The 26,219-nt window shown below is 39.0% G+C and overlaps 1 protein-coding gene across 2 annotated transcripts; it reads right to left on the bottom strand.

The window, feature by feature from the left end:
* Positions 1 to 242: 242 nt before the first annotated feature.
* LOC308405774 (uncharacterized protein) lies at positions 243 to 25,253 on the bottom strand. Of its 2 annotated transcripts, none has more exons than XM_080896516.1 (3): positions 24,282 to 25,253; positions 18,533 to 18,603; positions 243 to 1,946 (listed from the first exon to the last, which is right to left on the bottom strand). In XM_080896516.1, the coding sequence occupies exons 1-3, from the start codon at positions 25,033 to 25,035 to the stop codon at positions 1,812 to 1,814; spliced, it is 960 nt and encodes a 319-aa protein (XP_080752642.1). In that variant the 5' UTR covers positions 25,036 to 25,253; the 3' UTR covers positions 243 to 1,811. The 2 variants fall into 2 exon arrangements, with proteins under 2 accessions (XP_080752642.1, XP_080752643.1); XM_080896517.1 differs by lacking the exon at positions 243 to 1,946 and adding an exon at positions 17,496 to 17,758.
* Positions 25,254 to 26,219: the final 966 nt, after the last annotated feature.

Here is a 26,219-nt window from a genome sequence, read left to right on the forward strand (position 1 = left end):
ATCTGTCCATAAAACATAACCTGCTTACTCAACAAAATCCAAAAACATTGTTATGAAAGGTTCGCGCATTGAGTACTTTCTTTCTGCTGTCTGCATTCACCACCCGAAGGCAGCATGCAGCTAGCTAACATTACAGCTGAGCTGCAGGGGGTACCATTAATGTCTACATCCTGTCACACTGTCACAAGCATGAACCTCTTGTCATGGGTAAATGGAGGTTTTTTTCCACATATACAGTTCCTGCATGAAACTACTCAAAACAAGGCTATGGGGGATTTTTATTTATTTATTTATTTATTCGAATAACCATGTCTTGATTGCTGAGTTAAAAAAAACACTTCCTGGCTCAGAATGGGTATTTGTATTTAAGTACACACATACAGTAGTTAAGACAAGGAGTTGTGGTACCTTATTCAAAAGGATTCTGTGCATTACCATTGTTGCTGTCATTTTGTTAGCTATATCTGTTCAGCTGCTGGTTAACAGCCAATCAGCCAATCACATAGCAGCATCTCAATTCCTTTAGGCATGCGGACATTGTCAAAGTAACCCATTGACGTTGAAAAAGTGATTTAAATTATTTTTAACATGGCTTGGTTGTTGGTGCCAGATAGGCTGATCTGAGTATTTAACAAACTGCTGATCTACTGGGGATCTCCCTGAACAAGAATCTCTGGGGTTTAAAAAGAACCGTCTAAAAAAGAAAAACTGTCCAGTGAGCAGATGTTCTCTGGATGAAAATGCTTCGTTAATCTCAGAGATTAGAGGAGAATAGCCAGACTGCTTTGAGCTGATCGGAAGGCATCAGTTGGTATGCGGTTTCCAAAGTATGCTGAAGAGCATATCTGAATGCAAAACACATTGAACCTTCAAGCCAATGGGCCACAGCAGAAGACCACACTGGGTACCTCTCCTGTGAGCTAAGAGCAGGAAATTGAGGTTACAGTTGACTGTGGCTCGTGAAAGTTGAACAACACAAGGTTGGAAAAATATTGACTGGTCTCTTGACTCTGGATTTCAGATATAGAAGGTAGGGTTAGAGTTTGGCTTAAACAACATAAAACATGGATTCATTTTGCCTTTTAACAGTTGAGGCTGCTGCATTATAAAGCTTGAATCATCTCAAACTGGTTTCTTTAACATGTCAGTGTGTTGATTGATTGATCATACTTTATTCATCCCGAGGGAAATTGGGTTAAGGCTGCCAGCTGTGCCAGCACCATCTTACCCTTCCGACCATACATACATTACACAAACATCACACGGGGAAGACAGGTCAGAGAGGTACAACAATGGAAAATACACAACATGAGGAAAGATGAGGAGAAAAAAAGAACTCCCCCAGACTGAGTTCACTGTAATCAAATGCCTTTCACAGTCACCAGATCTTAGTCCAATAGAGCACCTTCAGGATGTGGTGGAGCAGGAGATTCCCATCATTGATTTGGAGTCAACAAATCTGCAGCAACTGTGTGATGCTATCATGTCAATATGGACCCAAATCTCTAAGGAATGTTCCCTGCACCATGTTGAATGAATGCCATGAAGAAATAAGGCAGTTCTTAAGGCAAAAGGGGGTCCAACCTGGTACTAGCAAGTTGTAACTAATGGAGTGACTGGTGTATACAGCCTGAGGTGACACATTTCAATAATTACCATAAAGTGGGATTACTCAACACAAAATCATGCTGTTTTGAAATGGATTCTTGGTAGGGATGCTAATTATGCAGTAACCACATAGAAATAAACTGAAGCATAGGCCCTGCATCTGTGCACAATGCTTGATTCAGCTACACACTGTGTGTGTAATTTCATTCACCATGAATGGAATTAGTAGGAATTTTGGAATAAAAATGGTTCCTGTTTTTTCTTCTGACATGGGATGTAATACAGATGCTGTCCATCAGGAAACAGATGCATCCTATTTCCAAACTCTCCACTCCCACCTAAGCACAGAAATACAAGAGGTCAGATAAAATAATAACGCAAAGAAGAATCAAAGAAAAAGGTTCACACAAGAAATCAATATCAGTGTAGTGTCAGGTTATTGTTTTGGGAAGGTTCTTGTTCTTGAGGACAATCTATTTCTTGCTACATTGTAAAATGGGAAATCTTTTACATGGCAAATTTGAAGCAAAATGTTTTTACGAGGCTACATTTAACAAACATTTGTTGCCTCTAGTTTCCAGTTGAGCTTTCTTGATATCTTTGCCATTGTTGTTTGAAAATTTAATAAGATGTAAAAACATTCATTGTGCAAACAAACAAACACACACGTTCATAACAGTTCAGTTAACAAAAACTTGGATACTTTTTTATGCAATTTATATTTTTTTCATATCTGAGAACAAGGGACTCCTGCCTTCTTTATCAGAATAATTTCTTTATTATGAACCCAGGGGAAGATTGATTGAATAATAGGCTCCAACTGGGCTACTGCATGCTTCCAGGCGCTTAACCAACTCTCATCAGTGCCAGTGTTGTGACACCTCGGAGGCCAGCTACACCCCAGCAGGGAGTCTGTCAAATAATTCGAAGGCAATCTAGTCGGGCAATTTATACCATCATTTTGATGCTGTTGTCTTGCGCAGCTGACCTCTGATTCAACTCTGGCCAGCTCAGCCAGCAGTGATCACATCTGTCCCACTCTGGCAAAAAAAACATCCTTCTTACACCCACTGAAGGGACCAGTCCTGCCGTGTTGCAGTTGGCACTAATATTTCATGAGCATGAAGTGCATAACTTCATCCTCCTACCACTAATGCATTATCAAGCTGACTGTCCTGATTTTTAGAATCAGGAATGGTATCATATAATGGTTGGGTGCCTGCCAAAGTGGCTGATTGATTTGCGTACCAGCTTCTGTCAGAATTTGCCGGAATTTTGTCTGGAGGCTGGAGACTGATGGTTATTTTCCATCTCACTTATAGAGCATGACATCTTTGAGCTGCATGCAGCATTTCTGATTAACTGGTGTTGGAGTCCAATCTGATGGTTTAGTTTATAAAACAGAAAACATCTTGGCAAGAATACAGCTAAAAATATTTCCATATCAGAAAGATATTTTTATGAGGGTTAGGTGATAGATGGGGGGGAAAGAAGAAATTTAGCACATACTCTCATCTCTGCTGGACAAGGCTTTAGTCAGAATGTAAATATGGGTCTAAATTGCAGTATGTTTGCAGGTTATTCTTGATCAGCCACAGAATTAACAACTGAAAGGTGTAGTCACTAACACTGATAATCATTTTCATGCAATACTGGGGAATCTTGATTACTGGTATTCATGTCTACATCTACCAAAAACCTTTTTGTAGAACATGCACACTTAACACATTTTTTTTCTCTTCAGACTTTACACAGGGTTTCTTTTGGGGAGAGAAGCAATGCTGGGCATTTAGAGATAAAATCTTTATTTGATAGACTTACAAAGTTGATGTAAGGAGGTTGGAAGAGTGGCAGACTACTGTTTGTGTCCTGTTCAGGTCACTTTTATCCACTGCACCACAAACTAAAAGCTACTTGGTTAGATTTAGCAAAAGACAGCTGTCTTGGGAGCTCTCACTCCCAATGGCGAGTTGGGAGTGCGAGCCATAACCGCATATGTCAAGCACCATGGTCAAAGGAAAGCTTCTGTGTCCTGATCATTTTTACAATGCAGCCTTTCTTCCACACCTGGAAAACAGCTCGCTTCCAAATCTTTAGTCTCTAAAAATCGCCACAACCCAATCCAGTGGTTCATATTCCATTAGGCCCTTTTTGTTGCACTTGCATCACTTCTTTCTCTTTTTTGCCTCGTTATTAGTTTAATTGTCATTTTCATTCAGGTTCATAGACTTAAAGCTGCTTAGTTAAATTTGGAGCTAGATCATTTCCCCTTTCACACCAGTAGCCATTCTCATTTAAACCTGACAAACTTTAAGTACTGCCACCTTCGGCATCACAACCACTGTCAAATGATAATTGTTTGTTGGCCAGCTTCTAAACTTCCCAGAGCCCAGTCTGGTTCAACACATATTTGTGACACAGTGCAGTAAACCCTGTCTACTGTCTACTATGGCCATTACCTGACACCACCAGATACCTTATGTCCAAGACCCAGGGGGGTTAGAAGTGCCATTCTTTTGTTTGTTTTTGGTTTTTGGTGCCACGCTACAGACTTACCAACTCTAAACTGGGAGGTTTTGATGTTTGTCTGGATTGTGTGTACTGTATTAAGAACTAGAAATTACCTGATCAAAGGGGGAAATGGTCCAGTAATATCATTTCCTGTCTTAAGCTGTTTTTCAGTGCTCTAGGGAGCAATCACAAGTGCAGAGTAGTCTAATTAGGTTCCTACACAGGTTAAGGTCAATTACCCAGCCAATCATCCAGTCTGCACTGCATTACTCTTGCTGTGGAACATTGAAAGCTACACAACTGCTGCTAGAATAACACAGAGAAAGCTCCAGACTTTTGACTGCACTGCAAATTGTGGTCAAGGAGAAATTCATAATAAGCACACAAAGTTTGCACCAACTTACAAAACTCTGAGCTGACTATATTACTTAAAATAAATTTCATTTTCAGTTGCCTGAAAAAGTACCCAGAGTGGAGCTAGACACTGACTTCATCATCCACCGCTGGTGTCCCAATCAGGGGAGGGAAAAAGAAAGTTATTATAAAATTAAGTACAGGTAACACAAAAAGTATTTCATTGATAAAGTTTTCTTTGTATTTATATGTATTTGAAAAAAAAAACTGGGTACAAATTGAATCCTGTTGGTTTTGGTGGAGATCTGAAATCTTGAAGATTTCTGTATTAAGACTGTGGGGAAAAAATACTGCTTTCATTTTACAAGTGTGCTCCTGCATGTCACACTGTAATAATTAAGTGTGACATATTTTCTTTATAGTATAGATTTACTGTAAAACATAAGAGAGAAGATAGCTTAAAGATCAAGAAGTAGAATACTGTTTCTACATCAGCTGGTTTAGTAACATTCAATAAAAGGCTCTTTATTCTGTCTGTGGGGCTATTTTGGTGTTAGTTTTGCAAATGGGATGTGACAGTCTGTAGTTACTCTAATCCCCTTGATCACCTTTTAATTTACCAAATTGCAGCTCGATCTGGGAACAGGAGAGGGGGAGGCGAAACAGAACACAGCACTGCTGCAAAGCAGGTTGGGTAACTGTCGGTCATGTTTGGGTTTTTGTGCACAGAGTTGTCTTGTTCTGTAACCTACAGCCAATTCAAATGCATTTATGTAATCTTGTTATTGTCATGTCTCTCCTGTAACCACAATTTTTATTTTATTTTTTTAAAAATATCCTGTAAAGTAAAGATCCACCATCCTTAATAGGGATCAGGGATTACACAGGCACAGAGAACGAAGCGAGAATTTTGTCTTGATACCTGATTTCTTGGCAAATCTAAATGCTTAACAAGGTTTTCACAGCAGTTTTTAGAAGATCTCATGTAAAATTCAGATGGAAGAAGTATTGCTTTGGCAGCAGTTTGTTGGGAGAAAAAAAGAAAATAAGATCCCTATCTGTAGTAATGGGTAAAAAAAGTCTAAAACCAAAAGTGAAATGCACTATGCGTCCACTCTGCTTCATCCACTGATTCACACTTATTCGTGGGAGTAATCTTTTATTTGTTTCACAGCATTTGCTCTGTTAATGTAGCATGCAGTTTTACAAGAACAAGTAATATTGGATATATTAGAAAATGGGGAATTTACAGAGGAGAAATTATGGCATTTCTTGTAATTGTGGACATTGTGAGTGTGTATCGCATCAACTTTAGATTTGCTCCATAAAGATTAGAGGAATGCAACTACAGGAAAACAGTGTTTACCCGGGTAAGCAGCCATGGCCTCTAAAATCTTTTTACTGAAATTATTTTGCTTGTCTCTCAGAAAGTAATTTAGTCCCCTGGATTAGCAAATGTATACTGCTGTAGCTGCATGGGGATCTATGTCTGGGGGAAGGGATTGCTTCATGAGGGTGGTTCAAAAGAGGTGCGAGTGCAGGCTTAGTGTCATGCACTGTCAAAAGGGTCACTTTCATGAAGCAAACGCCCTGCTTGAGAAATACAGGAGTCTCGCTTTTATTTGTTTGGCAGGCAGTAAATAAACTGGTTCTAAGTGGTTGTCTATGGCAACTAAAGTAACAAAATGTAGATAAATATAACACAGGACCAAAGTATATTGTAACACTGCCTATGGGCAATTGGTATGCTCTCCATTAATCAAAGCTTAAAAATAATAAGTCCACAGTTGGAGTGGGGGTAATTATTGATCAACAGCACTATCAGATCACTGGGGATACATTTGGGTCATTTTGTGCTGAAGCACTGGTTTCCATACTGTATAATTTTAAAACATGAACAAAAAAACTTCAGAAAATTGCAGCGATTGAGTATTAAGTGCAGCATATTCACAAACACTAACCTCGTGGGTGAGTGCTAGGACTAAGGGCTGTCTCCGCTCTCATTTTTGCTTAAGTCTCAGCTAAGAAGCATAGCAACGGCACATTGAGGAGTTAATGAGCTTTACATACAAACACAGGCATGCATGCACACTGAAACACACAGAGAACATGCACACACAGGAAAGTATGTACTCTCAATAATAAAAAAAAAAGGCCTCCCACACACATGCACACACATGCACACACACACATTCTTGCCTGTCAAATCATATTAGCATCAGGTCAGGCTGCTTTTTTTTAGCTAGTTGCTATGGCAGCAGCGAGAGGGTCTCTGGGTCGCTCCTACAGGCGTTTCAAACAACAGGGCTGCAGCAGCAAGATTGGTGTAACTACCAGAGATTGCTCCCCGCTGCTGTAGTGTAGGAAATGTAAGAGTGTGACTCAAAACTACATGAATAACTGAAGTGCTGTTGGTATATGTGAAATTACTTCAATTTGGTATCATAAAAAGGGCTCAAAACCTTTTAGGCTTCCACATTTATGCAGTAAAAAGTTAAGTTCACTTTCTTAATATTTCTCACTGGGGTTACCAGGGTGAGCTCGTAAAGCAATTTGGAAAATTGAAGCCTAACATATTTGTCTCCATTTCAGTTTTCTTTGTTAAAATATTACTGCTCGGAAGTTTTGGTCTCTTTGAGATGGGCTTGTTATTTGAAGAACATTGATTTTTGTTTCATCTGATATAACATGAAATTGGCCAAAATTCTCTAAATGCCAATAACAATGAAAAAATCATTCATAGTTTTTAATGGAATATCTAGCAGAGACATGGAGGTCAGCACTGTGTTCCAGTGGTCCACTGTACTACCCGATACCTTAGAAAACCCTTTTTCCAGTTATGCTATGAAACTGTTCAGACCACGGTTTTTTTCTGAACCTTGTTAGAGTAGTTGTGTTCTAAGAAATGTTTTTCCATGTGGGGGAATAAGAAATCTCACTTAAATCGCTGTCCTGTGCACACAGAGCAACACAAAGTGTCTAACAAGAACAGGAAGTCAATTTTAAAATTGAGCTTCATTAACGTGAGACTCATATCAGACAGATACAAGTGCAAGCTGATGAAAGGAGCAGTACTTTTGCTTGAAAACTTCAGTTTCTGTTGAAACTTTCTCAGAGAAAGTATACTAGTTTTTAAACTTCAAACCCTCAACTCCTTCAGAAACCAGACTAGCGAAATTTAATGATCCTTTTATTCAGCAGCTGTCAGCTTTTAAAAAAAAATCAGTTTGTTATTTAACATTATACATTTGCATTCAGTGAGTCCGTGAAACCCAGGAATGATGGTTGCTAATAACGAACCCATATAGATATTCAGTATATAAAAATCGCAATGTTTTTCAATTAATGGTCTAATTCAATATTAATTTTCATCTACTACTTGCATCATTTACTAGATGCATCTACTTTTCTGCTGAATTGAACATTTCCTGCAATGGCATGTACTGCTCCCTTCACAGAACAGCCCAAACTTTTTTCTGACCAGAGAAAATGAATAAGCTCCAGTGCAAAACTGAGCAAGAGGACAAGCAGATCAGAAATACATCTCTTATGAAAAACAGATGCCTCACAAGTCCTGACCTTTGTTATATCATGCCTGTAGGAGGCAAATTGTTCTGATTTGTTAAGGGAGTAGTACATACTGTTGTATGGAGACTTGAGTTTGTTGAGCAGTTACCTGCACGAAATAGCTGTTATTCCCTAGAAAAGGTCAGCTCATTTCAAGACTACAAGCAAACTCACAAAGAGTCATTCTCCTGACTCTAGACTGAAGCTGATGCTTTTTAATGCAGTTCTCAGCCATTACCATGGTATATTTGCATTATGTAACACATTGTCCCACTGGAACGCAGGAGCGATGGACATTAACATCTTAGTATCAACTCCATTGATCTTTTCATTGCATACAATGGTATGCACTGCTCACTTCACAGAACAGTGCAAACAGCAGCAACTGAGCAACAGCAAAAATGCATGAGAAGTACATCTCTAGTGATCGAGAAATGGATGTTTCAGGGGTCCTGACCTTTATTAAATTCAACCTGATGTGCCACATACTGCTGGCTTAGAAAGGGAGTCGTACATACTGTTGCAAGAAAAACTCTTTTTTTGTTTTGGTCTTTAGAGAATAACGTTCATTTCTTAGAGCAAGAACAGTATTGGTGCATCAACACCAGACGCACAACAATGTTTTTGCATGGTGCACTTGATACAAAATCTGTGCAATGACAACAAGTGGTACAAATTTAAACAAAATATAAATTTGTGCAAGATAAAATATTTCACGTCACTCTCATACTCTCATTTATGATAACCCATCAGCTGGGATTCTCATTACGCTGCTGACTAGATATATTAGAATCCAGATACATGATTTCAAAGTGATTTAATGTAAAATCCAATATATCAGCTGATATTTAGTTTTTTGTTTCAGATACACAAAACATAAACAGATTCTTTTTTTATATGTATATTTAATCATTTATTTACTAGTTTATGCTTTTCAAGCCTCTGCTCATCATCGTGTTTGTGGAGTTTGACCGTTCCCAACATCATCAGGTGCGTTGCAGAGTTCCCGGTGGTGGTAAAAAATATTGAGCATTAACATTCATAATGTGATTGAAGAGTGTTTCTCATGTCTCTTCTTTACTTTTTAAATTTTTCATTAAATTAGCAAATAGTTAACAACATCAGACCCCAAGAACTGGGCTTTAATAGAGACAAGGAGAGAGCTTTGAGAAGAATGGGCTAATTTGCAGGACTTTAAATTCTGAAAATACCTTCCTGTGAGTTATTGGTTGGACTTTGGCACTGTGTAAAAGGCTTTGGCTTTTTGGTTTGTGTGACTGTACCGCAAGTCTTTTTTGTTTAAATTTATCTGTGTAGATAGCTTTAAAAATTAGTAATTATTTAGTTATTTATTTAAGATAAAACGTGATCTTTTTTCAAAACAGGGATATTTTGAAGAGACCCCATGCCAGTTGTCTTGAATGATAAGCTATTAAGAAATTTACAGCAAATTTCTTGTTTGCTCCAGTTAATTATGAATTGAGTGTTAGCTTTCTAAAGTCACACATATGGTCCTCTTAATACATTATACCCTCTGGATTCCTCCAGTCTAATTACATTAGTATCATCAGTATCTGTCTAGGTCAAATTTTTCCAATAATGTTATAGACAACGTGCGGTTGCCAAGTTTTTCTCTCTGCTCTGATGTCAACTGCAATGTGCCAAGTCTTTCTGCCACACCCCGAAAGCAAGAGTTGTTTACCACAAAGTGAGTGTGAGTGGAGTTGAAAATTATAAAACCCTCAGTCTGGTGTAGCTCATAAGAGGAATTGTATTTCACCCTGCACTGCCTGTTAACATAAAACGTCATAAATTCCAGGCAGCTGTAAAGCCCTAGTCCTACATTTTTAGTATATAATTGATAATAGGTGCAGTTTTGCTGTGTTGTAGAAGCTCTTCTATCAGCAGCCAGGAACCTATGTTGGTTTGACGCAGAGGCAGAGATTGGGCATGTGGGTCGATTTTTAGTTATTTATTTACTCTTTCCTCTATTTTGAGTAGCTTGACAGAGTGGCCACCAAAAAAGCAGTCCTATCTGACCCCGTTCTGCTTCAGCCCCCTTTTTTTGGTTGCTTCTGATAACGACACTGACCCATATTTGCTGTGACTCCTCATATAGGAGTTTGTTTGGAGTGCTAATAGAAAGGTTGCCACTGGAAATCAAATACAGTAAGACTTCCAGTGCATACCTCAAAGAAGTACCTACATTTCAAGCTTGATAAAAATTAATGAAACACTGATGAACTTTTTTTTTTAGTAATTATAAATCAGCATTTGAACTGGCAGAATTAATGATTGATGATTGATGTTTCCCCCATTTTTGTACACACTTTGATTCACTATAGCATGTTCTTTTAAATAGCTTATTTGGCTAAAAAATCTGAAAAGTGAGATATTAAAAATTTTAAAAATCTTACAGCCTGTACCAGAAAGTTCATCTGGATGTAGTGTTTTCAAAAAGTTGATTCTCCAGATGAACAGAATCAGCTTGCTGGGATTTTCTTACTTGGATGATTATGCTTGTATGAAGAGGAAGAGGCTGTAGCTTCACAGGGTAGGCAGCTGTTAGATTAGACAATTAGATGTGCTTCGTGAACGTGAGACAGTCGTGTTTAGGGTTGCTGTTTGAACTGGCTTATTTTACACCCACATGAATGAATTAAGTTTTGGAAAATCTTGTTTGTAAATCAGACCCACTTTATTGACACACCAGAATGAGATATCTTTAATTCTAATCAAATTAATTACAGAAAAATTCTGCTCGTGCTCAATATTTAATTCATATGCCCTTTTCAGAGAAGCTTGAACTGTGTCTCCAGCTGCACATGCTGGTTTTGCCAAATCATTTACTGCAGAAAAAGTTCTCTAAAAGAGCAGGGTACATTCAACAGAGAACTTTTTCATGCACACAGACACTAACTAATGCAGTGGTGTCAAACTTGCTTTAGTTAATGGGCAATATATAATGCAATCTGATTTCAAGTAGGCATGATTGCATGTGTTCTTTTTTTCTTTTAAATGGTAAAAAGTACATGTAAAAGTAAATGTTTACATTTAATGAACAATCTATTTATAAAAGATGATAAACAACCCAGGATAGCTTAAAAAAGAAGTGCTATTTCAACATATGTCTCGTTAGACATGTCTTACAGATCACAGTGGATCTACAAAAGCAGGAAACTTTCACAAATACATGATTTTAATCTTTATCATTTTTATAATTTGTCTGGATCTGGAAATAATTTTAATTTTCTCTACGCATTTTTATGCCTGTGCAATAATGCTGATACCTCACAAGAAAAGCAAATGCACTTTTCTGAAAAACATGGACTTCTTCACACGTTTGATAGACCTGAGTGTATTCAGCACATCATAGCGATTGTGTTCTTTAAATTTTTCCTTTTCATTTCGTTGCTTTTATCATGTTGTCTTAATGTTACATTTTTGTTCAACTGACATAGAATGAAAAAAAAAAGGATTTGTTTGTAGCAAACCTCAAACTAAAATAGTATGCAAGTGTTTTGAGTGTGTCCAAAACCTCAATAAGTATTCTATCATATGGCTTCTACATACTATAAGCCTGTGCAACCATTTTACACTGCACAAGCAGAAATATCCCACTGTGCAAATCTCTTTGTTTTAAGTGATTCTGATGTAAGTAGTGCAAGTGAAAAAATACATATTACTGAGAAATGTGTTTCTAGATAGTATACACGTTGAGTCCAGAGAATGCGGTTTCAGGCGTGTTTCAGACACCGCTTTTGGCGTCTGGTTTGCATGTCTTTTTTGTGAACTATTTACTTTATTAGAGATACTTTATGTCATATTTGGAGAGTCTAAGTTTGCTAGAATTGTTAGCGCAGATAAACATCTTATGTATGAATGTATGAATGCATGGCTTGTATGCTAAAGTGCTCCTAGGGGGAGTAAGCTTAGGGGAACGCTATATAAATGCTAGTTCATTCTCTGTCTCAAATGTTAAATATGCTTTAACACCCACTTTTAGTTGAGTTTAACTTAACTGTAATGACCTTGGTCTAGAAAGTAAGCAGATTATTAAATGTCCCAGACAACCCAGAAGACAAGAAGATGGATGATTACAATAAAATTATAGAACAAGGGCTGTGAGGCTGATTGGCAGGAAGAGAGTAGTGATGTTTAATTTTCAGATGAGGTGATTTTGACAGTGAGGGAAAATGGAAATTGATTAAAAGAGACCAGCGAGCAAAGCCTATATCACCAGGAGACCACAGAGACTGAAAATAAGGGACAGGTCTTCCTTACTGATCTTAAACACGAGCATCATGTTTTTAATTTAGAAGCTTAGATGTATTTTTACTTTCAGCTTACAAAAAAGCTGCTTCCTTTGAACTTCACTCACAGTTACACGGACTCTGATTTGAGTAATTCATATTGTAATGTTTCACAGATTATACATATACAGGGTTTCTACTAGTGTTGTCTTGCCCGTGTTTTTGTTTTAGTAACTTCTAACAAATTAACAGCCCTTATTTATAAAGAAGAGTCTTAAATAAATGTCTCTAAATGAGTGATTGCATTAATATGCCGGCTTTTCTGCTGAGGCTTTATTGCGCATCAGGGAGTTCATCAATTGATTAAATTGTTGTGTCTCGTATAGGAAGGTGAAAGTCAAGTCTGAGTGGAACACTGCACCTAATCAATGTCAAGCTAAATAAAGTATCAGCCTTTTACACAGTGACAACCCTGTGATGGAAATTCTTCGTCTTCCTGTGTGTCATCAGACTAATTGGCTTTGACCGGTAACCGCTTGATGAGGTCAACAGCAACTGATCGCCTGGAATGAGTAAAACCTTCATCTTAAAGATTTCTTGCTTCTACATATCTTGTCCCATGTCCCGGTTTTAGACCAGCCAGGACTATTACACGTGTAGACAGATGAATCCTCATCCACTGCTACTGTATAAGGAATTTGTTTACTTTAAAAATGTCAGCCTACTTTGAATTCTTTATTTCCTCAGTTGTTTTAAGATTTTTTTTCCTAACCATAAGTATCTACTTCATTCCTGTTTAGGTTGTATTCTGGGTCCAAAGAGTCTATCAACATTTCACACAAAAGTCTTGAGGTTTTAATGCACTCATATAGAAATATACTCTCTGGTGTGTATTTGGAGCTTCAGATGGTTGTAACACATGCTGACATTTCCTGATTGCTGAAGAACGGGGGGCTGGGAATGAAACCCCTCACCTTTTCAAGAAACCAAAGGGGGGGGGGGGGGGGGGGGGGGGGGAAATGAATTTATTTACCTAATTTATGCACATTTTCATTTCAGCACAGTGTACGAGTCTCTACTGCAGTTTGCGCTCATTTGTGGTCATATTAGTTTTCTCTTCTTTGCCTACACTGCAGTGAGCTCAGAGAGAGAGTTCATTCTGAAGAGGAAGCTTTCAATTTGCCTCACCTGTGGTCACAAGGTCTGGGTAGAGGCTGAAAAAATGGGGTTTGGGGTAATAGGGGTCAAAGTTGGTTTCCTCCATAGGATATCTGGGCTCAGCTTTAGGTTAGGGTGAGGACTTTAGAGTCAAACCTCTGTTGCTTCATCTGATCAGGATGCCTCCTGGATGCCTTACTTTAAGGGTTCATATGACCAACTGGGAGGTGACCCTGGAGTGGATGCAGCACTCACTGGAGAGATTATATATCTGGATATATATATATCTATATATCTGCTTGGGAAATGGACCTCGGGCATATTCTCCTTAGGATACTGTCAATTCAACTGGAGATAGATGGATGTGTTTGAGTGGGAAGAGATGGAGTGGTGCATGTAACACAGTAGCAGAGTATAGATGGGCAGAAGAACATGTTAGCTTACTGTAAGTGAAACAAGAGCTTCCTGGCAGCAAATGTTAATTTGTCTAAAACCAGAGATGGAACGATATTGACCAAACCTAAATGTCTTTAAGTCTGAGGGCAGGGAAGCCCTTACTGGCTGTCTGGAACATAAACAGCTAGCTGCTAACATTGTAGCACAAACAAACACTGGGTTTAACTCTCACTTTCAAAACTTGGGAAGGAGATGCAATTATTAATTGCCCTATCATCTATCCAGGTTCAAAGCAGTTAACCAAACTAAACAGTAACATGTTACCTGTTCCTGCCACCTACACATTTAAGTTTAAAAGGACGCTTCCATTATTAAAATGGAAATTAATGCATTTGAAGGTCTGGTCTGTGTCGTATTATTATTATACAGCATTATGAGAAATGTGGAAACTGGTTTCAGTATATACAGAGTTAGTATCCTAGTAATGTATTGAAGTCAGCTTCTCGGTTGGCTGGTCCATCAGCCATCCAGTAACTGAGTTTAGAATTAGAATTAGAATTAGAATTAGAATTCAACTTTATTGTCATTGCACATGCACAGGTACAGGGCAACGAAATGCAGTTTGCATCCATCCAGAAGTGCTTAGTGATATAGATATATTACAATATATATTAGCAATAATATAGATATGTAAGTATATTACAGAAATGGGTCTATTATGGTATGTTATAATGTACACGGTATGAAGTATGTTGTGAATATTCTATAACTATAAGTATGTACAGGCTGTAGTGAGTACAAGCTATGTACAGGATATGGACAGGATATAAATATGAAAAACTATACAGAATATGAAATAAATAACTTTACAGGAATCTGAGATATACAGCTATACAGAAATGGGAACTATGCAAGTTGTAAACAGTTGTAGGGTTAAAAATTATCGTATGTACAGAATGATTATTACAGAGCTATACAGTAGTGCAGTTAAGGTAAGTGAGGGTGAGGATAGTTTCTACAGAGGCTATATAAAGTGCTAGTGGTTGTGAGTGGTGGTTCACTCCATGTTATTATTGTGTGTTTGAGGGTACAGTTGTCCATTGTGTGTGTGTGTGTGTGTATGTTCAGTCCATGAGTTTACTGACATTAATGGACATTATTTGTCCCTAAAGGTTGGAGCAATGAGTTTTTAGTGACCTTAAATTTGCTCAAAGAGTAACAATTACGCTGATTCAAACTCATCTGTAGTAATTTGGATCCTGTGTCAGTCTGTTGTGGTTAAAAGAGAGAGCTGAGAGTGAAAACGAAGCTGTTGAATACTCTTTCACATCGAAAGTGGATGGATTATGTAATTAAAATAGAAAATGAAAGCTAAAGCAGTGTATGCTAGAGCAGTTTCTTGATCCATACGTCATTCATCAAATCCAGTTCCACAATACCAAGATGGCCTTCACCAATAATGGCTATCATTATACCCTTAAACCAGGTAGCAAGACAATTAGTTAAATCTCTAAACAACAGTTGGATGGAGTATACTTAAATGTAAGATATGCTTTCAGATTTTTCAGTATTTTTTTTTGTTTATTTGATTTTTGTTCAACATCATAGACTGTTTCTTTACTTTGGAGCTATCTGTTGACTTAGTTCTGTTGTGCTTGCATCTTTCTGAGTCTCTTGACTCTTTGGAAGTAGTACTTTGTAATACTGCTCCCTTTTAATCAAAACAATTTCAAATAGGTAAACGTTCACATAGCAAAGATTCACCCTTTCTCCTCTCACACTATGACATTACTGTTGTCTGTTATGTTGCTGCACTGAGCAACAATGTGTGTGTGGGCACACTCCCTGCTCCTCTTAGATGTCTTAAACTTAATTTTTTTTTAATTTGACCACATAACTAACATGTGAGCCATGGATATGGTGGAACTTCCTTTCTGTAAATGTCACATTAGCTTAAACAAAGTAACTTTTTGGTATCACTTTAAATATAGAATAAGTCTGAAGCAAATGGAAATAGATTATTGTGAACGCTGCAGGTGAAAACCTACAGTCTGTAGGTAAAAACCCCAGAAAGAGTCTACGTCTAGCAACACCCTCAGACATTCATACAATGAATTTCTATCTCAATCTTCAGCTCTTGTGCATAAACTCACTTTTCAACAAAATAAAAATTATGGAAATAATTTTGGAAAATAAGTGGGAAGATGTGCATGCTGTGATGTGGGGTGGCGGGGCCGGGGGGTGGGGAGCAGATTTTGCTGTCAAAAACAACAAATGATAACATGTGTACCAATCTCACTGATAGAAGTAGCAAACAGCTTCCTTTATTGTCATGATGATCACTTGTAACATTGTAAAGGCAGTGCTAAAATCATCAGTGAAACTGCCTGAGGGAGGATGTGAACTTGGAGTTAGGGGACTCTGCCATTTTAAAGAAATCATAACCACATTACCTGATTTCAATTTAACCAATCTAACCTTCAGGGTGGTGCTGCTGCTGTTTCAAGAGACTACCAGTTGCAACAGCTGTTTGGCTACTGGAGCATGCTTATTCTATTAACGAAATTTCTATTCTCTGTATGTCCTGTACATGTGGCAGAATTGACAAATAAAGTTGACTTTGACTTTGATTCTATTATCTAACATTTATTTGGTGGCACACCTCGAGTCTTAACATAGGATTCTACTGTAACATCCTGAAAAACATGCAATGGAAACTAGATGAACTGCACTTCATGCCAGCTTTCCATCATGCTGTGCATGAAATTGAAAGTTCTCTCGCCAAACATATAAAATGTTCCATTACCATCCACCCTTCTCACCAGATTTGTCATCCTGTTCCTTTCCTGAAATTATTAAAAATAATAATGATAATAAATAATTAAGAGCTGTTTAACATATCAGAGGAAATCCAGCACTTATTACAGACTCAAAAGTGCATGGTGATAGAACAGGACTTGAACAGGACTAAAATTAGCCCAGATGTGATGACCTTAAAGAAACGATCAAATTCAAATCAGTTAAGGTTTCTGATTGTTATAGTTGGAGTCCTGGTACTTCATGACATCACCTCATACAAGCAGGGTTTTTACTGCATAGAAAAATTGGTTTGCATAGTATGGTTTGAGCCAGGAAAACCAGTATAAGTCACTGTGACAGTGAGGTGTGGTTTCCTGGCTTTGCTGTAGATGTGGAGGTGTGTGGTTTGGGAGCAGTGCCAGCTGAGAAGGGTGTCTTTTCAGCTAATATTGCTCTCTTCTTATATAGTAGGTACAGAGATGGAGGCAGAGACACAACTGAGGGCTGCGTGCATTCACGAACAGTCAATGCTCCATGGCCGGGCATATTAAGTGGAGTAAGGATAAACTGTGTATAGAAAATTTTGATAATAAAGAATTAAGTGTGCAAATAACAAACTCACGCTCATCCTTACTGAGGTGAACCCATAATGGAGGGAGCCACTACGACAGCCACCATCATCTTATAACATTTCCCTCTATGCCTAAGAGCTGCTGGTGCTAAATATCACGCTAGCATAGCTTTCTGTAAATGTGCTGTCATGTCTTACTGTAGCTCTAAAAAGGCACATCTGTGAATGACACAAAAGTAATTGCTTGACCATTTTGGCACTGTTACATAATCAATATCTGCAAAGGTTTGGGGTGTATATGAGGAAAGAAAAGTATGTGTAAGAGATGCCAAAGCATGCACACAATTTGTAGCCAGAGAGGAAGAAAAATTAGTGTCGATATCATCTAGCTTGCTGTGCATGTTTATCACAACAGATGCTCTTTTTTTTTATTTTTATGAAATTGAACCCAAAGATTTATCTTGCCATATGGCTGTTAGTCAAATGTTTAGACATATCTGCTGCTCTTTTCCCTGCTGGCATGTCCCCCTCTGTGATCCACCTAGGAAAAAAAAAACCTTTAAAATCCTAGGAAGTGCTCTGACCTCAGGATTCATCTTATTAAGCCATTAACTAAGACATTCTTTAGGATGGATTACAGGTCAACTAATCAGAGACCGACTTATTTTGATGAGACTTATAGAGATAGTTTGTCTAAATATCTCAGATGTCAGCTTAAGAAATATGGATGAACCTGCTAAATTGAGATATAGTACATTCATCCATTCTTTCTTAGCTGTTTGAAATAAATACCATGCAGTGGTCAGGTAGAAACAGTAAGCATGTGCAAAGAAGGCCAAATCGTGGGGCTTAACTACATTAAATACAATTCACTAGCAGGGACTACATCGTTGATTAGATTGAAAGAGAAAGACGGAATAAAAACAGATCTGGGACTGAGACGGCAAAAATGACAACAACCAGTCTGCACTGCAGGAAGGCATATGTAGGCATAAAACCAGAAGGAAAATGTATGAGGTGTGGTCCCGCTTCTGAAATTCAGATAAATTACGTCCAATTCTATAAAAGCGCTTTGCATATCTGCACATTTTAACTACACCTTAACTTTTTTGGGCATTTAAAGAACAACTTTATACTATGAAAATCAGGGAACTGTTATTATCATAATGTTAGATTTTCCCTTTCTGGCATTTCTGCCCTTCAATTTCCTGAGTAGCAAATTCTTCTTTGGTCTTATCATTAGCTGAGCTCTGCTGCTTAAAGTCACTGATAGAAAAAAAAAAAACTTCACTGTGTCAATGTTAATGTTGGATACCTCAGTGTGACACTCTCCTTGGTGATTCTGGTGCTTCCTTCTGCCCCAGGCAATGAGTACAGGAGCTTTGTCTGAGGGGCAAAAATGCACAGGCATCATTTCACAGAATGCATTTAATCAATTTCATAAAGTTGAGATCATTAAATCAAACACAGCCCCCCCCCCCCCCCCCCCCCCCAGCTGCAGAGGATTGCAGTATTACATCCATTTGGTAGGTCACTGGTGTGTATAACTTAAATCTGTCTGGCTCAGTTTAATCTTTTGTTACTCAAGGGCTCGTTGTATCTCTGTATACTGTAACTGTAAACGAGCCATTTAGTCTTTGTGTTTAATGTAGGATGTGGGTATTTGTGCGTTATGACAGATGCTGAGCTGAAATTTTAAGTACAATTTAATTTTATGCTTTGTGGGCTCAAGTAAATTCAGAAGAGAAGTTTGAATGAGATCTGTTTCTCTGCAACCACCTGTCCATGTGCATGCTGCTCATTGGGGTCAGCATCATGTTAACAACACAACTATTGCTACTCCTACTAACCATGACTGGGTCACTTCCAACAAACCTGAAATCAAGTCATGACAGGACTAATCTACTGAGCTAAGATAGGTTTTTGTTTTTCAAGCTGCATGTTTTCATTTTTAATTTTTAATACTTTTTTTGGACAAGAACAGAACAGAATTTCAATTGTAAAAACATCTTTTCAAATCCTTGGGAACGACCTTGATTTCTCCATTGATAGATAGAAATTGTGTTCTAGTCTTTGCCTAAACCACAAATATAACAACAGATTCTGATTAAAGTGAGAACACAAACAGTTGTACTTTTGATTTCTTTATTACCGGTAATCTTATTTCTTTTAATGCTTTTCATCACTGTGACGGCTTCTCTCACTGTGCTTGTTCCTTCCCAGTGGTGATGTAGGATCTGATGGGTCTAAACAAGGCACCCATTCAACTAGCATTCATCACCATTATGTTAAAAATATTCTGACACCCCAAGAACAAAAGTCCTATAAAATGAGAAGTAAAACATTTTTGTGACCACACCAGAGACGACTATGGTTATTTTAACAATCCCCAAGAAAAAGTATTGTGAAGTGTTAATGCTAATAAAACTAATGTCTACATTGTTTCAACCTGGCAATTATACTGCAGAGATGACTGCTTATGTCCCAACTCTGAGTCTTGGCCACTTGCATTTAACTGGGTCTTGTGACGGGTCATGTGACAGCCATGTAACTTAACTAATTTAGGCTGCTCTGCAGGCTAAATTAACTAATGTTTAATGTCAGAGGAAAGCAAAAGAATGATGCGATGCTTTTTGAAATATCCTTGAAACATTTCTCCCCCACATTTTAAGCTAAATTAGATGCATTTAGTTATTTAGCAATATATTTATTTGCTATTATTTGCTTCCCTCATATCTAGGGATGGGTACCGGTATCCGGTGCCATTATGGCACCGGTTCTGACATAAACGGTAGTAACTAGACCGAAAAGCAGCGCACATTTCGGTGCTTTTTTTTTCCTGAGCTGTGATACACTTTAGATTCTAGCCAATCATTTTACGTTTCCGAGGATAGTAGGCGGGGCCAGGTACGTACGTTCTTTTAGAGCAGAGCTACAGATTAAAAATGCCCAAGGCAAAGCGGTCAAAATTCTGGCTGTACTTCACAGCAAAATATGCAAACTCAGCAGCCTGCAACAAGTGCTTTAAGCTGATACTGTGATACTGTCAAAGGAGGTAACACCTCAAATTCGATGAAACACCTGGCGACGCATAGCGTTTTTTTTTAAAGCCGAGAAATGCGCCGTATTTGATAGCTTGCTGCGAGACCTCACACCGTGCACATCTACTCCGGGTGGGTTGCCTGTTATCGGACCCGGAGTTAGCAACATCCCCCAAAAACACGAAGAGGAGAGTCCTGGCCCCTAGCCCTGCCAGTGTAGCAGAAATGATGACGGATGATGATGGCAGCAGCAGCCGTTCATCTCTGCGTGAGTAGCTTAATGTAGGGCTGCTCAATTAATCGAATTTTAATCACGATTACGATCTGGGCTTTCAACGATCATTAAAAATGACTGAGCCGATTATTAGCCCCTCCCTTATTTATCCGCGACACCTTAAAGGCCGTTGTTGTATGCTCACCTTATTACTAAATTAGGCAGAGCACTCTGAATTGAATCAGGACATAAAGCACGGTCTTTATGTTGCTTTATTGAACACTGTCCATCTTACAACTAGCCGCTTAACGGGGCTTCCTTCGGACAACAACATCCGGTTCAAAGGTCATCACCTTAAGACATAGCCATATCAATACATGACATCCCCCTTTTCCTTAGACTCAAACTTTAGTTGTAATAACTTTGATGTCTTTTTTTTTTCTTTTTTTTCAACACTGAACATTCTTCTTGTCTTACTTTCTAACAAGTATATAATCTAACTGTCTCACCACACATGTACCTTTCTTTTTTCAATATATACATGTCAAAATACACATATGAACTTGAAACTTGCCAACTTTAAGTTACCTCTTCACCTTAACATACTATAGTTCATTTCACCACAAAATCACGAAACCTCTCGGGTATCTTTTTAGCCCTCTGTGATCTACTTGGTCTCTCTGGCCCCTGGGAGCCCTCTTGTGGTGTTGGAGTGAAGGTGTCAGTCTTTGTGGGTGTTTCACCTTCCTCCCTTTCAGGTATTGTGTCATAGTGTCCTTCTCTGGTCTCATTCGTCTCGTATTTCTTCACATGTGTGGTATTCCGGTGATAGCGAGCTCCTGTTGGTGATTCAATAATGACTTGGTTTCCAGTTCTGCTTACAACTTTGTGTGGTGTTGCGTTGAATGGTGTTGTAAACTTGTCCACTTTGTCTTGTTGAACCAGCACTGTGTCTCCCGAGTCAACTTTTGAATACTCAGCTCCCCTTCGTTCATCAGCATAAGTCTTTGACTTTCCCTTCTGTTCAGCGTCTCTGTCACGCACGTCCAACTCCGTTGTTTTTGCCTCACTGATGTTCGGTAACTTTCCTCTCATTTTGCGGTTGAACAGTAGTTCTGCTGGACTTTTGCCCGTGGTTGGATGTTCAATGCTGCGATACACTGTTACATATTTTCTTAGCTCTCGCTTCCAGTCAAGTCCTTCGGCTTGTGCGATCCTGATTCTTTTCATCAATGATGCATTTTGCCGTTCCACTTCTCCATTTGCTTGAGCCCATTTTGGTGTAGTTCTTATATGTTTGATTCCATTAGTTTCACAATATTCTCTGAACAGCTCAGATTTGAACTGTGGGCCGTTATCAGATTTGATTGTAACTGGTAGCCCATGTCTGCTAAATATACAGTCAATAGAGTCGATGACTTTTTCAGCAGTTGTAGATGACATTACATCATACTCATAGTACCGACTGTAGTAATCTATCAGTACAAGTATTGAGTGGTTCGAAGGTAGTGGTCCCAGTAAGTCTACCGCCACATCTCGCCATGGTCCATCTGGTAAAAGTGTGTTTCTCAGTGGTTCAGGTGGATCTGGTCTGGCTACTATTTGACATCCGTGACAAGCTTTACAAAACTTTTCTGCAGCTTTGTCCATCCCTGGCCACCAAACTTTTGTTCTGAGATGCTGTTTGGTTCCAACAATTCCTAAATGTCCTTCATGAGCTAGTGACAGTGCTTGAGCTCTGAGGTTTTCTGGCAATACAATGCGAGTTCCCCGCAAAACTATGTAGCCGATGACACACAGTTCATTTGCAATGGGTGCATATGTTTTGCATTTTTCAAAGTGTCCGTTTTCAATAGCTCTTCGCACTTCTGTTAATTCTGAGTCTGTAGCAGAGGCTTCTTCAACCTCTCTTGTCGTGAGTGCTTTTGGAGTAGCATTAACTGCAACAAATCTCACGTATTCTTCAGATTCATGCTTATGTATCTCTTTTGATGTGGTGTCAGCCAGCAGTCTTGACAGTGAATCCGCAATGTTTTGCTTTCCCGCAATGTGCACTACTTTAAAGTCATATGGTTGCAGTCTGAGAACCCATCTTTCTATGCGTGCACAAGGTTTAGATTTCTGGCTGTATATGACCTCTAATGGCTTGTGGTCTGTGATGAGGTCAAGCTTCCTGCCATACACATATGGATGTAGTCTCTCACATGCCCATACCAGTGCTAGGGCTTCTCTTTCTGTTTGAGAATATCTTCGCTCACAGTCTGTTAAACTCCGACTTACGTAGCACACTGGTACCTCTTCTCCGTTCTGTATTTGTATTAGCACTGCGCCCAAGCCTACAGGGCTTGCATCTGCTATGACTCTGGTTGGGGCTTCTTTGTCAAAATAGGCTAGGGTACCTGCTCTGGCTAACTCAGTCTTTAGTCTTTCAAATGCTTGCTTTTGTTCTGGCCCGAATGTAAACATAGTTTCTTTTCGAGTTAAACGTCTTAGTGGTTCAGAGAGTGTAGCAAACTGTGGTATGAACCTGCTACTGAAGCCTACCAGTCCAAGAAAGCTTCTCACCTCAGTAGCATTCTTCGGTTCTCGGGCTTCCACCACAGCTCTCACTCTTTCTTCAGTCGGGCCGATGCCTTTCTGTGTCAGCAGTATTCCCATGAACACGAGTCTGTCCATGTTGAACTGACACTTCTCTGAGTTTAGTGTCAGGCCACAGTCAGAGAGTCTCTTCATCACAGCATGCAGGCGCTTATCATGTGTTTCTTGGTCTGGCGCGTGTATGATTACGTCATCTGAAATGTTCTCAACTCCTTCAATGCCAGCTAGTGCATTGGCAATCTCATGCTGATATTGCTCACTAGCTGATGAGACTCCAAATATTAGCCTTTTGTACCGGTATACTCCGTTGTGCACTGCAAATGTAGTTATCTCTCTTGACTCCGGGGTAAGCTCTAGTTGATGGTATCCCCACTTGAGATCGAGTTTGGTGAAGATTGCAGAGCCGTTTAGTCCTTGCAAGATTTCATCCACAGTGGGTATGGGGTATCTTTCCCTGATTATTGCCTCATTTGCTTTTCTCATGTCTAAGCACATTCTGATATCTTTGTCACATTTCTTTGGGAGTACCACTACAGGATTTACCCAAGGTGTAGGTCCTTCTACACGTTCTATAATGTCCATGTCAATTAGTTCATTGATTTTTTTCTCCACTGCATCCCTCAAATGATAAGGTATGCGCCTCAGTGGCTGTGCTACTGGTTTCACATTTGGATCAATGTACAGGCTGATCTGTTTGGTGTTTAGTTTTCCTACTCCTTTGAACACTTTTGGATACTTTTCTTTAAGAGTGTGCTTTAAATCTGTGACAGCCGCCACATTTTCACCTATTTTCAACACTCCTAACTTTATGGCAGTCTTTTTCCCCAGGAGTGGTTCACCATTACCTCTAATCACAATAAATTCAGCCTCTTCAGTCCTGTCACCAATCTTGATTTCACATCTGAATGCGCCTTTAACCGTGAGTGCCTGTGCTGAGGAATATGCATATAAATTCCTCTGCTCTTTGGGTACACATGAGTGACATTTTATCTTTTCAGCTTTTAGCTTTTCCCATATGTTTTCTCCCATCACATTACTTGTAGCTCCAGAGTCAACTAACATTTTCAACTCTATTCCCCCAACAGAAAAGGTAAGTTTCTCAGGTATATTATCATCATTTACAGTAAATGCATAATCATCTTGTTCAACAGCATTCACATTTTGTTTCTTTTGTCTTTTTGTACGACACATTTTTGAAAAGTGGTCCTTACCATTACACTTGTGACATGTTTGTCCTCGTGCTGGGCATTTGGGATCTTTGCCCATGTGGTCAGTATAACCACACCTGTAACACTGTCTTTCTGTTTTATTATCATCTTTCATTTTTCCTTTTGGTCTGTTGTTCTTCTCTTTCTTTGCTGTAAAAATCCGGCTGACCGTGTCCTCTCCTTTCTTTTCCCCGGTGACGCTCATCGCCGCCATCTGCTCCTCCACACGTTCACAGTGTGAAGCCACCTCTAACGTGCGATTTAGAGTTAAGCCTGGACCCTCCTCAAGCAGCTTTCTCCGTACATATTCAGAAGTGCATTTACTCAGGATAGCGTCCCGTATCTGGTTATCATTGTCAGCTTGAAAGTCACAGTCTTTTGCAGCTCGCCTCAAACGTGTACAAAATTGTTGCACAGTCTCACCTGGTGTTTGGGACAATTTGTGGAAAGTTTGGCGTGCATATGCTGCATTCACTTGAGGAACAAAGTAAGTGTTGAGCGCAGTCACCGCAGCGCTGTAATCCTTTGCCTCTCCCGTCTGTGGTAGAGTGGAGAAGACGTCCTGCACGTCCTGTCCGGCCATGTGCAGTAGAAGAGCGCGTCTCCGCTGTCTGATCGCGTCTGTAGCATCATCCGTCAAAATAAGACCTTTCCCATCAGCAAACAACTCGAAGGATGTTAACCAGCGCGTCCATCTCGGGCCGAGCGTAGCTGGATCCGTGTAGCAGGCGAACGGTTGAATACCCGACTTTTCCATGTTAGCCCACAATTTTTTTTTTTCGCTAACCCCGTGCCGCCGCTGGGTCTACTTCTCACAAAAACAAATCCAGGTCCGTGTCGTCCTCGTCGCCATTGTTGTATGCTCACCTTATTACTAAATTAGGCAGAGCACTCTGAATTGAATCAGGACATAAAGCACGGTCTTTATGTTGCTTTATTGAACACTGTCCATCTTACAACTAGCCGCTTAACGGGGCTTCCTTCGGACAACAACATCCGGTTCAAAGGTCATCACCTTAAGACATAGCCATATCAATACATGACAGCCGTCTGTGAAAATATTGTCGGGCATAAACCAGTCCGTGGCGCAAAAAAGGGTGGAGACCGCTGATTAAGAGGACCCGAGGGAAGCTCGGAAAGCTAAGCAGAAGTTATTTGGAGAGTAACTGCCGTTGGTTGAAAAGAGAGTTTAAAAAAAAAAAAAAAACTTCAGTGGTGTTGCACACCATTTTATATAATTTTTTTAAAAGTTATTGTTAACCCTTTAAAGCCGGTCAGAGCAGCATGCTCCGTTTTGCGTAACTATTTTTAAATCCCTGTAGAATCTGAACCGTGTAAGCTAGCGCAATAATTTGTTTTGCATATGAAACCGGAGGAGTTGTACTTACATCTGATGCCATCAGCTTGTCCTAGGTCACGGTTTCGTTCCACATATAGCTTTGCAAAAATTGCATAAAAAGCGCTTGCAGGAACAAAAACATAATATTCCAGAAACACGCTTTGCCGTTCCTATCAGCTGTTCGTAACACTTCCCACAGTGAAATGATGCACATGCTGTTTTCTTTGCAAATTTGCATCATAGGATTGTTTTTTGTTTTTCCTGCAGTATATAAAAATTGCTGTATCTCCAAAATAAAACTATGAAGACACTCAAAATAAATTTCCTGTGGTGGGAAACTATTTTTTTGCAACTTTATTGTATTTAAAGTTTTGAGGGATAAACCTCTTAAATTTCTCCAAGTAGAAATATATGTAAACAAAACAAAAGCGATTTTCAATTTTTTTTGTAGTTTATTGCACTTTTTTGCAATTTATGTAATTACTATGGACTTAATGCATACATATTATTAAAATATGGGCTATAACAGTTGTATTGATGTATAGCAACTTGAAATGCTCCCACAAATGGCACTACAACATGTAAAAAAAAAAATAATATAA

Source organism: Rhamphochromis sp. 'chilingali' (assembly GCF_963969265.1).
Source record: "Rhamphochromis sp. 'chilingali' genome assembly, chromosome: 11".
Lineage (NCBI taxonomy): Eukaryota > Metazoa > Chordata > Actinopteri > Cichliformes > Cichlidae > Rhamphochromis > Rhamphochromis sp. 'chilingali'.